Genomic DNA, 12,720 nt, shown 5'->3' on the forward strand with positions numbered 1-12,720 from the left:
TAGGGTTGGAAGTGGTGGGAAATGGAAGAAGCAAGCAAAAGTAAGACCTGTGATGGGACAGTTCATCAGGGACTGAAAGGTATCACCCTGCAGTTTACATCCTTCCAGTCATGATTTGGATGGTCTACCACAGAAGTATTAGAGGAAAAAGGCCCTAACTGATTTTATATTTTAACTTAAAATTCTTAGAACTGCTCTGGCCATGATACAAAATGAAAGCTGATTTGTTTGGTTTTCAGATCGACTAAACTGTTAACGAGTGCTGACAGCAGCGAAGAAGACTTAGATGACATTATTGATGAAATCTGTAATGACAGCAGCCTTACCAAAACACCTCTGGTGAGTAGGAGTCTGGAGAAATGCAGAATGGGTGAGGTTCAGCAATAGAAAGAAAAGCACCATAAACTAAAACTTATAAAGCAAAAAAGATGAAGTAAAACAAGCAGTAAGATAAACTTGTAAAATAAAGTAGAAAGGAAAATGCAACTATCCTATAGTGAGGAATAGGAGTGATGTAAAGAGATGGTTTTGCTCAGGCAGTAACAGGCAATTAAAGGAATTGCTGTTTCAAGGTAGAGCATAGTGTTGAATATCCCAGAATTACAGAGTGGTTGATTTTGGAAGAGGGACCTCTGGAGGTCATCTGGTCCAACCACCTGCTCAAGCAGGGCTACCTAGAGCTGGTTGCCCAGAAAGCTTTTGAATATCTTCAAGGATGGACTCTCTACAGTCTCTTTAAATAACCTGTTCTGGTGTATGACTACCCTCACAAGAAGAAGTTTTTCATATGTTTAACTGGAATTTGTTGTATTTCAGTTTGTTCCCATTGCCTCTTCTTATGTCAGTGGGCCCCACTGAGAAGAGTCTTGCTATGTCTTCTTTAGTCTTTTAGTCCATCATGTATTCTTATATGTTGATAAGATTCTACTCACCCTTGTCTTCTGCAGGCTAAACAATTCCAGCTCTCTTATCTTGTATGTCAAATGGTCTATGTCCTTGATCACCTTCATGGTCCTTCACCAGACCCACTCCATTATGTCCATGTCTCTTTTGTACTGGGCATAGCACTCTAGACGTGTCTGTGAGGCCGTATCTGGAGTACCATGTCCAGTTCTGGGCTCATCAGTACAAGAGGAAGATGGAGCTACTGGAGAGCTTCCAGCAAATGGCCATGGAGATGATTAAGACACTGGAGTGTCTTAATCTCCTCCTATGAGGAGAGGCTGAGAGAACTGTGACTGTTCAGCCTGGAGAACAGGAGGCTCTAAGGGGGTCTCATCAATGTGTGCAAATACCTGATGGGTGGACTGAAGAAGGGGCCAGACTCTCTAAATAACCTGTTCTGGTGCTTGAACACCCTCACAAGAAGAAGTTTTTCATATGTTTAACTGGAAGTCTCCAGTGACAGGACAAGAGCACAAACTGGAACATGTGGCATTCCATCTGTACACAAGAAAACTTTTTTATGGTGAGGGTGGTCAAGCACTGGGGCAGGCTGCCCAGAGAGGTTGTGGAGTCTCTGTGGAGATTTTTGAACCCAACTGGACACGGTCCTGGTAAGCTGCTGAAGCTGACCCTGCTTTGAGCAGGGGGATTGGCCTGATCTCAAGAGGTCCCTTCCAGCCGAAATGACTCTGTGATTCTGCCTCACTAGTGCTGAGCAGAGAGGAAGGATCACCTCCCTCGACCTGCTGGCAACATCCCTCCCAGTGTAGCCCAGGATGCTGTTGGCCCCCTGTGCTGCAGGGGCACACTGCTGGCTCATGGTCAACTTCTCATTGACTGATTGTCCCACGGCCTTCTCTGCAAAGCTGTTGCCTGCTGGTGAGTCCTCAGCATGTTCTGATGCCCGAGGGTTGTTCTGCCTCAAAATACATATGTATGAGTGAGAGAATTACGTCAGTAAACATCTATAATTTTACCATTTTCTGTCCCTAGGACTTTACCATTTAGGATCTAGAATTCTAGTGTTCTAGAATTCAAGTAAGCTGTTTTTTATGCACAGCACAAAAGAAACTTCTCAAAGACATTTTATCTTTTTGAATAATACAAGTCTTTGATGTGTTTTCAGTAAAACGAGAGCTCAAAATCGTTGAAGGAGAAGGTTCCTAAATTAAAACTGTTTTTAAAAGCAAAATTATTAAAAAGAGGTCATGAAAATACTGTCTTGATTGTAAAGTCAAAGTGATCATGTGGTGTTGAATCCCTGCAGGTGGAGCTGGGTATTCCCAGTGGGAAGAGAAGCCTTGTTCCTCATTTAACTGTTACTTCAGCAGCTCTTGTCTCAAAGAGCCTCACAGAAACCCGAATAAGAAAATTCCAGAACTCTTAGTCCCCTTCTTCCGTGACTGAGATTTTCTGGCTTCCACTTATAAAGTAAAGCAGAGTATTGTTACCTTGCTGTAATGCTGCCTGTTATTCTTTGATTGCTTTTTCAATAGCCATGGAAGTCTAACTCTGCAAGCTTCACATCTGAAAGCCGTAGTGCTGTTGTTCCAGCTCACGGGAAAAGGTAAGTGGAGAATGACTTGGCTAGTTGAAAACAGCTTGTTTATAGCTTGTTGTCAGTCTAATAATATTGCTACTGTTTAATCTGTGTGGACATTAAGAAAGAAAATGAGTATTTAGAGGAGCATTCTTTTTTAAGAAAAAGATACACAGAAAGATAATTTTAAAGAATTAATAATGTCTTTTCATGTGGTCAAAATTATTTATTATAGATTTATTAATTAAGTTATTAACAACAGCTTCTTTTGAGTTATGGACATATAACTTCATCAAATGCTGCAATATCTAGTCCCACATATATATTTGGTATAGAGAGTGGTTGTTGTAGAGTTCTTCTTTGAACACCTTGGTAATGGAAATTTTTTAATTCTGTGGTTTGTAAGCATTTGGATGCTTTGCCTATATTTGATAAATTATTATTTTAAATAAATAAAATATTATTTTAGAACCATAACCATACTGTTAAAGTAGGAGAAGCATTCTATTACTTTCTCCTAAATGTTTTGCTATAATTTAATATTTTTAAATGAAATCCATATAGATGCTGTCCAGTATACCTGGGTGGAAGCACTTCACCATCTGGCATAGGAACAAATATTTCAAAAAGGTACGAAATGTGGAAAAAGAAAACATGTTCTACTTGCTTTATAATTACTATATTCACAACTGTGTTTCTGCAGTGGTACAGAGCCCTCCATCTGAACCGGGCAGGACAGCCCTATAGTCACCTAAACGTGTGGCTGCCTGTAACTGCAGCTGAAGTCAGCTGGTCCCTCCCAGTCTGCTGTTGACCACTAGATCTTTTGTTATTTGAGGAGTCTGAAAATGTGTGCAAATAAGACACGAGACTGCAAAAATCAGTAACATCTTGTTAAGGAAATTGCTGCTGTGGAATATTGTTGGTTTTCCCTGCCACTCTTCAGCTTTCTGTGGGATGCTGTGTGTGACTTAAATCAGTGGGCTGGTTTAAATCATCCCCGAGCCTGAACTGAAAATAGCCAGAATGCTTTGCAACTGCAGCTGCACTTAGGAGGAGAGGCACTTTAGAGATTTATCCCAGACATCCTGTAGAACATCACTGCATTTCCATGTGTGATTCTTCTGTGGTAAGTAATTGTGCACTTGATGCGCATTTGGGTGCGGGTCAGGTGCCATACCCATGGCGAGGACCAAAGAGAATATATCATGACAATACCACTTTATTTTAGGTATTCAGTGAGTGTAGGAACATGTAAAAATAATACATGGTCATATGGTGAAGACATACACCATAATCAACGGGCCAGAGAGGTAAAGAAATTAAGATTACGGGGTAACATTGCTTCTAGTATTTCTGAGTGAGCACTGTACTTTAAAACAGTTATGATTCTGTAGCGTCTCTGATTGTAATAAGCTCTTGGAGCTTTCTGTTCTTTTTTGACCAGAACATGTGATCAACTACGTTGTACTGCTTGTGACTTCCATGTGTCACTTTTCAATGACTACATCTGGGATCAGTCCTGTGATTATCTTTTTTTCAGGTACGTCTGAAGGAGGTTTGGTGTCAGTGTTGTGTTACTGTGCTTTGGGGTTTGATAGAAATGGGAAGGTGAAAAGTCCAGATCACTCCTGTGTTTACCTGTAGAGGAGCACATGTGCAACCTGTTTGGTGATCAGGTGGGGAAGTCTCCAAGGAGAGGGGTGCAACATCTCCCATAATCTGTTTTCATCCTTTCCCATTTCTTCCCCCATCACCCTGCCTCTCTGCTTTAAAAAGAATTCCAGTTTCATGGATCAAAAGGCAACTTTACTGCTGAAATAAGCAGATAATCTCTGTGATGGGTTGGCCTCTGGCGTGCTATTGCAGGATGCCTACAAAATGAAAGCAAAGTGTTCAGCATGTACTTCTCACTATATCTTCGCTCATACAGACTGGCACTGTTTCAAGTCACATTTTCTTCTTTCCACTATCAAGTATTATGCTGTTATGTTCAGTGAAAATCAAATAGTTGGATTTCTTAACAGACTTCTTTGTGAAGCAAGGTTTGATGAAATGGAAGGGGAAGTGCTGTTTTCTTCTTATATTGCAATGTCTTCATGTCGATTTTTTTTGAGATTTAAAATTGAGGAGTTTTTATTTTCAGTTTCTCTAAAACTATCTAATTCCAAGCTTTAGTGAAGGATAGTGTAATAGGCGTGCTCCTGATACAGCCAGCCAGTTTGGATTCCTCTTTAGTAAAGTCTCTGCATGTGCCTGTTAACTTCAGGAGGTGTGGACGTATTCAAAGGGTGTGCTTGTCCACCAGAGGGTGTGACAGCTGGAGCAGAACAAGAACAGATGCATCATCTCCATTTCCATTCGTTTTCTTGTATTACGTGTTAACTTTTCCCTGTGTTTTCCTTCCAGTTTCAAAGTAGGTATTTGTCTTTGAATGCAAGTCTTATTTTCCCAGTATTTAAAGCAGCATTAAAAATACAGTGTTGCACTAGTCTCATGAGATGAGTTTAGTAGATGAAAAAGTTAAATAAAAGTATTATTTTTTTAAATTTACTCAAAGTGTTAATTATTCTGCTTCTGAGATCTTGGATTATTTTTTTTTAAAATGACATGAAAGGCATCATTATCAGATACATGTAACATGACTAGCATCTGTAATCTTTAGCAAGATATTTAGGTATTTATTTTGACTAACCTGAATTTAAAAAAAAACTTGTAGATTAAACATTTGCTTTCCATGAATAGATGCCTGACCTCTTTTTCTAAAAATTCTTCCCTTGATGTCTGTTTCAGGTTTTTTTTATTTAGCTGGGTTTCTCAGTATTGTTTTTGAGCGTTTCAGTGGACAGTAGTTGATGGCTATGAGGTCATCAGAGCAGGGTTTGTTAAAATACTTCATTTTTACTTGTTTTCTGAAACAATTTGGGTTCGTAATAGCCATGCTGATTTTTGATTTGTTATGGTTGCTGCTTGCACAGGAATTATTTATGGTTTGATGTACAACATTTTCTCTTATGAGAGAGGCCATTTCAATTCAGTCACTTTAACAACCATCCTGAGTACCAGTTCCTGTTGTTGCACCCATTCTGCATAGGTATTTTTACAGTAAGTTTGATAAGTTATATAAATTTTTGGATAATTCCTTAACATGAGAATTAACTCTACTTGTTTTGCTTCCCAACTCATTCTCTGGAGACAGACACAGGGTCTCTAAACCCAACAGAGCACATTGCTTATAAAAACATCAGTCTCCAGCTGATCTGAGAATACAGCAGTATGCACTGAGGCTGCTCTCAGGGAAGGATTATGTTCAAAAGAGAATTTAAACATATCCCTAAATTCATAACAGTGGTACTCAGAAATGCTCTAAAGAGCTTTCCTGAATTGAAATGGACTCATGAATATTTTTTCTTTAAAAAAAGAAAAGCATGATCCTAAAATGAATCCATTTGATTGGCAGGAATAACATGCCTGAGTTCAGTAAACTAAGAGCAAAGATGATAAAGAAGAAAGGAGCACGAGCATATGCTTGTCAGTGCAGCTGGAGATCCATTGAGGGATTAACAGACCTCCAAACAGAGCAGCAGCTACGGTGGGTTTGTGGTAAACATGCCGAGTGAAGTCCTCTCATGCGTGGTACCTACCTGTATGGATACAGGTCATAAACTCCATTTGATTCCCACAGTTTTCCAAGAATAGACTGAAACCTGAATACTAATATCTAGAAATAGATTATAACACCCAGGCTTCAGCCTGAAACCTTTTTTTCTCAGTTTAGCTGTCTTGCAAACAGTGGGGGGGGTTGAATTATTAGAAGAAACAACCAGTCTGGAGGCTTTCTGGAAACTAAATGAGGTTGAAGCTCACACTCAGTATTGTTAAAGAAAAGAAGAGGAAATCTGCAGATTTAGAAGTGGGTCATAGCACCTCAAGACTGTTTCTGATACCTAGCAGGAAGCCTTTTTTCCCATGTCTCCAAACGGCGGGCTGGGACGCGGCCGCAACACGCCAGCGTCCGAGATCCTGCAGGGGGATGAACACTGCTCCTCTGCTTTGCTCACGGCCAGTCATGACCAGCTGGCTGTGGAGCTCTTTCAGAATTACTGCGAGATCAGCTCTCACCTCAAAGGTTTCAGCACACCCCAAAATTTTACTTCCTTTTACCCACCAGTAGCCAAAAACTGCAGGTGCTGGGAATTTCCTTCCAGTTCCTACTGCTTGCTTTAGAGCACTTTCTGCTGACTAAAGACTTTTACCACAGTGAATTTCTTGGACTTGCCTTTAGCCTTCTTTTCTGCCAATGACCAGGCTCAACAAAAATTATAGCACCAGCAGAAAGATGAACCAATATGCAGACTGTATTGTAGACACAAATGTTACTATATGAATGACCGCCAGGGGTACAAACAGGTCAATCAGCTGGTACATGATCGACGCCACCCCCAACGATCCCACAAAGGACGTAACTCAGCCCACAACGGGTGGTACAAACAGACACCCGAGGTTGCCCATAGTTGGCATGGGAAACAGCCAGACCAGCAAGCTGAACACATAAGAGAAAGGTGCCCACATAGTGACTCTCACCCGATCGGCACACGCTTGCAAAGGTCTTGAGCAGACTGGGGCCCAGCTCCAGGTAGAGTCAGGAGGTCTTCCCTGAACCAGGAAGCTCTGTGGAGTGCACTCCACAGTGCAGACACTCCTGCCTCCCTGCAAGTGGTCCCAGCTTTTATCCCCAGGCACACACCTGACCTTTGTCAACTCAATGCGGGACCCCTGGGGCTCATTTCCCTTATGGCTCTCCCTGCAGGGCCGGCCGCACCCTGGGGGGAAGCTATAAGGCAAACTCACCTCCTCTGTATGAAGGGCTGTGGGAATCACCCATATGTCAAGCTTAATTTGGGGCTCGGGGTTCAAACCCCAGCATTTCACCTTCACTGCAAGAGGTGAAGAAGTTATTGTGCAGTTATTAAATATTGTGCAATTTTAAAGAGATTCTGAAGAGTATATGACTTGATCAATATATTCAAGGGAATAAAGACTCAGGCTCTTTAGAGTAAGAAAATGCGTATCCCCGCTGACATTCAGATTTGGATTTTTTTCAGTTTCACTTAGGTTTTGCTTCAGCTTCACTTCAAAATACTACACATTGAGAAAGTGTAACTGTCCTGTTTCAACACGCTCCTTTCCCCCAGTAACATCGTAAAACTACTGCCAGTATCATATTACTTGGTGAATTGTCTTACTTACAGTTAATGTCACTGTAGTTCATGGCCTCTTTCTTTTCATTATGTATAACTAACGCAGGAGATGAATCTGGGGTTTGGGCAGGCAGAGAGGAAGGAGAGGATTACCAGTCCTGGCAATTACTACACTGAAAAGCCTCTCAAAATGGGAAGTCTGCCAGTATTTTTGCTATGCAACATGTGATATTGTACAGATAAATTCAAAATTACTTTGTGCAATTCTAGCTCTACAGAACCGTTTATTTTTTTGGTCAAGTTTTGCTCCTGGCCCTAATCTGTCTATTTCTCTAAGCTTTTCCAAAACAATTGCATGATCTTTCCTATGGAGATCATCTGTCTAATCTGTCGATTGTCTGTACCTCTCTGAAAGGGCAGGGCCAGGCACTGACCCGAGGCATCGTGTCCTCTGCACCCTGCTCACCTCCTCCTGCTGGGGGTGTCTGAGAACCTGCTGGGAGGCCCGGCAGTGCTGAAGTGCTCTCACTGCTTCGGGGCGTGTGCCAGTGGCAACGGCCGCCCCGCTAGTAGGGCCAGAGGCAAGTTGGCTTTGGAGAGGTACTACCTGGCATAATGGCCTAGAGATATTTAGGGTCACGTATTGTTTTCAATGCAGTTGGTGTTTCAGGCTGAAGTTTCAGCTGCTAGAGTATAAAACTGTAGGTTCAAGAGACAGAAGGACGCAGAGACCAGCTGATTAATGCTCAATCAGCTACTGGAATAGGTCTGCTTGCCTTTCTGTGCTTTGATAGCCCTGGTGTGGACTGTAAGCAGTGAGTTTTCCTGGGTTCTTTTCAGGTCTGAGTGATTCCTACTCCCAGAAAGCATCGGTGCTAACGGTAAGAGAAGAACCCATCAATAGTGTGTAATTTATTAATGAGCTCTAGAGAAGAAGAAACCTACTTTACATTCTTCTTGAAGAAGAATGCATTTTAAAAAGTGCTAAGTTGCCTTGGCTTGCCTGTTCCAAGGTCATTTGAAACTGAAGATGAAGTAGCCCCATGGGATTTGGGGCTGGATTTGCACTGGAACTAGTACCACAATGTATGGAACAAGTTGGGTTTGTGACTAGTGAGCAGGAAACAGGGAAAATCCTAATACCCGTCTCAGTTCATTAGACCAAGTCTTACGTGACTTGGAAGAAGAGTAAGTCTCCTGTACCCTGTCTTAAACACACCAGCAGAAATAGTCACCCTCTCTGGAACAGTTTGCACTACCAAGTGTGTGGAGCAAATCGTGCAGAAACAAAAGCTGAAGGCTTTTCTAGTGTTTTTTATGACAAGAAGACAGCCTGCAGCACTTGAAAAGTGGAGGCCAGGAAGGAACTGAGACTAAGAGTGTAGGAGAAGTAAAAAGGATTAACACCAGTATCTACTGACAACATTAGTCAGCATTTCTTCTAGGTCACCTCATCCCTCAGTCTTCTGTTAGCCTGGAGAGTTGTAGAAAGAGAGATTTTTTTCTGAGTAAGATTGTTGTCAGGCAGCTGTATCACTAACACCATTAAGACTGAACTCCAAGCACTGCAAATATTGGAAGATAATCTGTATGGGTAAATGTATGTGGAAACCTGAGCATTCCCCTGAAATCACCGTGTTCATTCAAGTGTAGTTACTTTGTCTCTGGCCATGGTCAGAATGGTGGGGTATGACAGCTCTTTGTCCAAGTGAAGTTTTAAATAGGTGCAGAAATAGTGCTTACTGTACTGGTTTTCATGACAGAATTTAGCAAATTTCTAGATCTGAGAATAGTGACTCTGTCATTAAATGTTAACTGTTTTGTTAGAAAGAGGAGTGGTGTTAAGTATTTGATTTCCCTTCCTTTGTTTTCTTAAGTTACATGTTACAAACCACTCCAAAGTCCTCAGATGAACAGAATATAAAGAAAGGTAAAATTAGAGCTTGAGTATTCATGTGATGAAGGTACTGTGTAATTGCACAAGGTTTTCTAGATATAGCCCAGCCCCAAAGTGTCAGTTATCTGTGATAGCAGGGATTATGTAAAGAATTTTGTTTAAGAGTGCCACTGAGATCTTGTCAAACAGAAGTACTGGAGAACAGTTTTGCTGAGTATAAATGGGACCATTGTTTTCCTCCATTTTTTTGCTTTGAAGTCATCATGTCATTTCTGTTTGTGAAATGGACAAGGTGAAAACTCGGCACTTGCATTTTGCTTAAGTGATATGCTTGGAAATAGTCCAGCCTACAGCCTTAGTCTGCAGCAAATTCCTCAACAAACATGAAGGATTACAAAATGAGAATCCACGCAAAAGCCTTTGCCTGGAAATGAAGCCAGAGGTCGCATGTCATACCAACCTTTCTAAATCTGTGTTCCTGCACTACTTCTGGACAGAAATCCAGTTCAGAGATACATTGCACATTTTTAGAGCTTTTCTTTGTCATTCATGTGCTGTTTGACTATATCTCATTTGTTTTACCTGCAAACTATGGAGGGTGTCCAACCCAGATGCTGACTGTAGCTCAGCACACATGGGAGTCACACAATAGGAGGGGGACTCTGGTGGAAGCTATGTAGGCAAATTTTTCTCCCTGTCACGTTCTTTTTGCACAAGACCTGACCAGTTTATTTTTTGTTTTGTGACACCCAGAAACTGCAGACAGGCTAGCCTGTGGGGAATGGAGTAAAGGGGTGTCTGGTGCTGCTCACTTGTGAGGGCCATGTACAACGGCTGTGACTTGGCACGTGTGGAAATTGAGGGAGATTTTTTCAAATGTGGACACTTCAATAACATGAAAAGTGGGAACAAATCCAAACTGTGTGTTCTAGTGTGTCATTCCTATCCAAAAGAAGCCATATAAAATGATGTGGGACCATGTTTTCTCTGTCAGAAGGATTATGATGTGCCCTCAGTACAAAAATGCTAAGTAAGTACTGTTGTGTATGTTTTCTCACAGCAACGTGGATGCAGCAAATCCCTGGGAATTAAATGAGCTTTAACATTCTTTACCACATAACATGAGGAGGGCACATTAAATTATAGAGAGCTCCTAAAGGTGGATGCATTTATCCCCATTTCCTGGATGTTTACCCAGGAGAGAAGGTGGAGGAGCTGCAGTGGAAGGTGTCTTGTAGCTAAACCCCTTGCAGAGCGGGGTGCTGGTACCCGGTGCTATTCAGGCAATTATTGCTCCCCAGACTTTTTGGCAGCAAGGACTTGATGAGAACACACAGAAAGCACCCACTACCTCAGGAGTACTCCTTACTTAACTTCTTTTTGACAGGCAATGTCACAGTGCACCTTTAGAAGCTAGCACCCGTGTATATTTAATTCATATTGACAACTTTTTGCCTGTTGTGTTAGATGTGCTGTATGTAGTTTGGGATAAAATGCGATTATTCAATCTCATCTGCAGAGGGCAGAGGAACACCTCTGAGTGTTAAACATGTCAGGCTTCTGCTTCACCAACACAAGCTCATACTTTTTTTTTTTTTTTCCCCTGGGATAATAAAGGTTTTCATTCCACCGACCAAGGCTTCTTTCATTTGTCTCCTACTGGTGTGATTATAAGTGTGGTAGCCAGATTGTGGCAACCCCATTCTTGTGTGGCTTCATCCAAATGGTCCTCAAGTCGTCCTTGACTGATATTGAAGCAGATTAACTTTTTTAGCTGTCAGCTAAAGATGTGTGAAAAACTGTGTGTCTTTGCAAGTATGCAGGTGCATGTACGTATGTTTTATCTTCTAATAACATCAGCAGAAAAACTAAATTGCCTGAGGATCGACACTTCACTCTGCCCAAATTAATTTTTCCTGAAAATGTTGTTAACGAATTTTGGCAAGTAGAGGTTGTGTACATTAGGATCTCCTAATGTTAAATACAAAATTTATATGGCACGTCACCCAAGATGTCAAAAGGGGACAGATCTTAAAGTAAAATAGTAAAAGGCCAAGATCTAGAAATAGCAAAAAATTGTTTCTGTCTGTGTAGGAAGACAATGTAGATGCTAAGAGCAGTCTGAGAACTGGCAGTGAGAATGTCCAGAGACCTGCAGCCTGCAAGTCATCAGCCGTGGGCCATGGCTGAGGTTATGGTGAAGTCTCACTCTCTGAAGTCTCTTCTGGTCCTTTGGGAATCCAGTATGTGTGGACATACAAAGCTGGTTTATGAGGGACAGAAGTAAGCATGGTCTCTGATAGCTGGTGAAGTTGTGGCTATTTCTGTAGAAGCAATGAGGTGGCTTAACTAGAAGCACAAAGATATCTGAACCATGAAACTAGAGTTTGCTTGTTTTACTGGTAAAATATGGACTATCATCTAAAGTTAGCCTGGTTACACCATAGGTGAGTGGCCTCTCTAACACTTCATTTTTTACTTACTTCCTTCCTTCTAATAGAAGAAATAGTTGAACAAAATGTTTAGTAGAGAAAGTAGGAACAAGCAAGGCTGAGTAGCACACTGTGAGAGGCTCCATATAGAAAAGTTTTGTGAAAACATTTTTTTTCAGGCAAGAAATCAGCCACTGTTTTTTGTTTGCTTTAAACTAAAGACAGATCTAAGTGAAAGAAAAAAAAAATAGCATGCTGCAGGGAGAAGTTAAATGCTCACAGTTTGCCAAAAGCAAGGACAAGACTTCATATGAGAGGTATCCTTTCTAGGAGTCTTTCAGGATTGCAATTTCAGGGGCTGGCCCAGAAGGCCGGGGTGATCCCATACACCACCCCCAACCCCCATCCACTGCCCTTCAGGCACTTCCACCCCAGGAACCCAAGCTGCATGGGGAAGCAACATACAGGAGGGGCTTCACCCTCAGAAGGTACCCCTTGCTTCCACATGAGGATGCTAGGGAACACGTAAGTGGGGTATGGTTCATTTGAGCTTGGGGGCTTTCCTCTAAAATTTGTGAGAAGGGTTTCCTGAAGTATTTTGAAATCTGTTTCCTGTTTGACAGGTTTTAGGCACAAGAGCTAAGATATTTGGGTATTATATTTAGATATTGGTGTCAGATATATTTAGATATAAGAGCTAAGATA

The 12,720-nt window shown here is 41.5% G+C and overlaps 1 protein-coding gene across 1 annotated transcript; it reads left to right on the plus strand.

Moving 5' to 3' along the window:
• Positions 1–239: 239 nt before the first annotated feature.
• On the plus strand, positions 240–6,105 carry LOC103780442 (chromosome unknown open reading frame, human C8orf37; the record flags this gene model as incomplete). Its single annotated transcript, XM_008948120.1, has 5 exons — positions 240–339; positions 2,442–2,512; positions 3,050–3,115; positions 3,933–4,028; positions 5,946–6,105. Coding segments are annotated over 5 exons (493 nt in total), but the record flags the coding sequence as incomplete, so codon positions are not given.
• Between the last annotated feature and the right edge of the window lie 6,615 nt (positions 6,106–12,720).

The sequence above is a fragment of the Merops nubicus genome, unplaced genomic scaffold (assembly GCF_000691845.1).
Source record: "Merops nubicus isolate BGI_N331 unplaced genomic scaffold, ASM69184v1 scaffold11709, whole genome shotgun sequence".
Taxonomy (NCBI): Eukaryota; Metazoa; Chordata; class Aves; order Coraciiformes; family Meropidae; genus Merops; species Merops nubicus.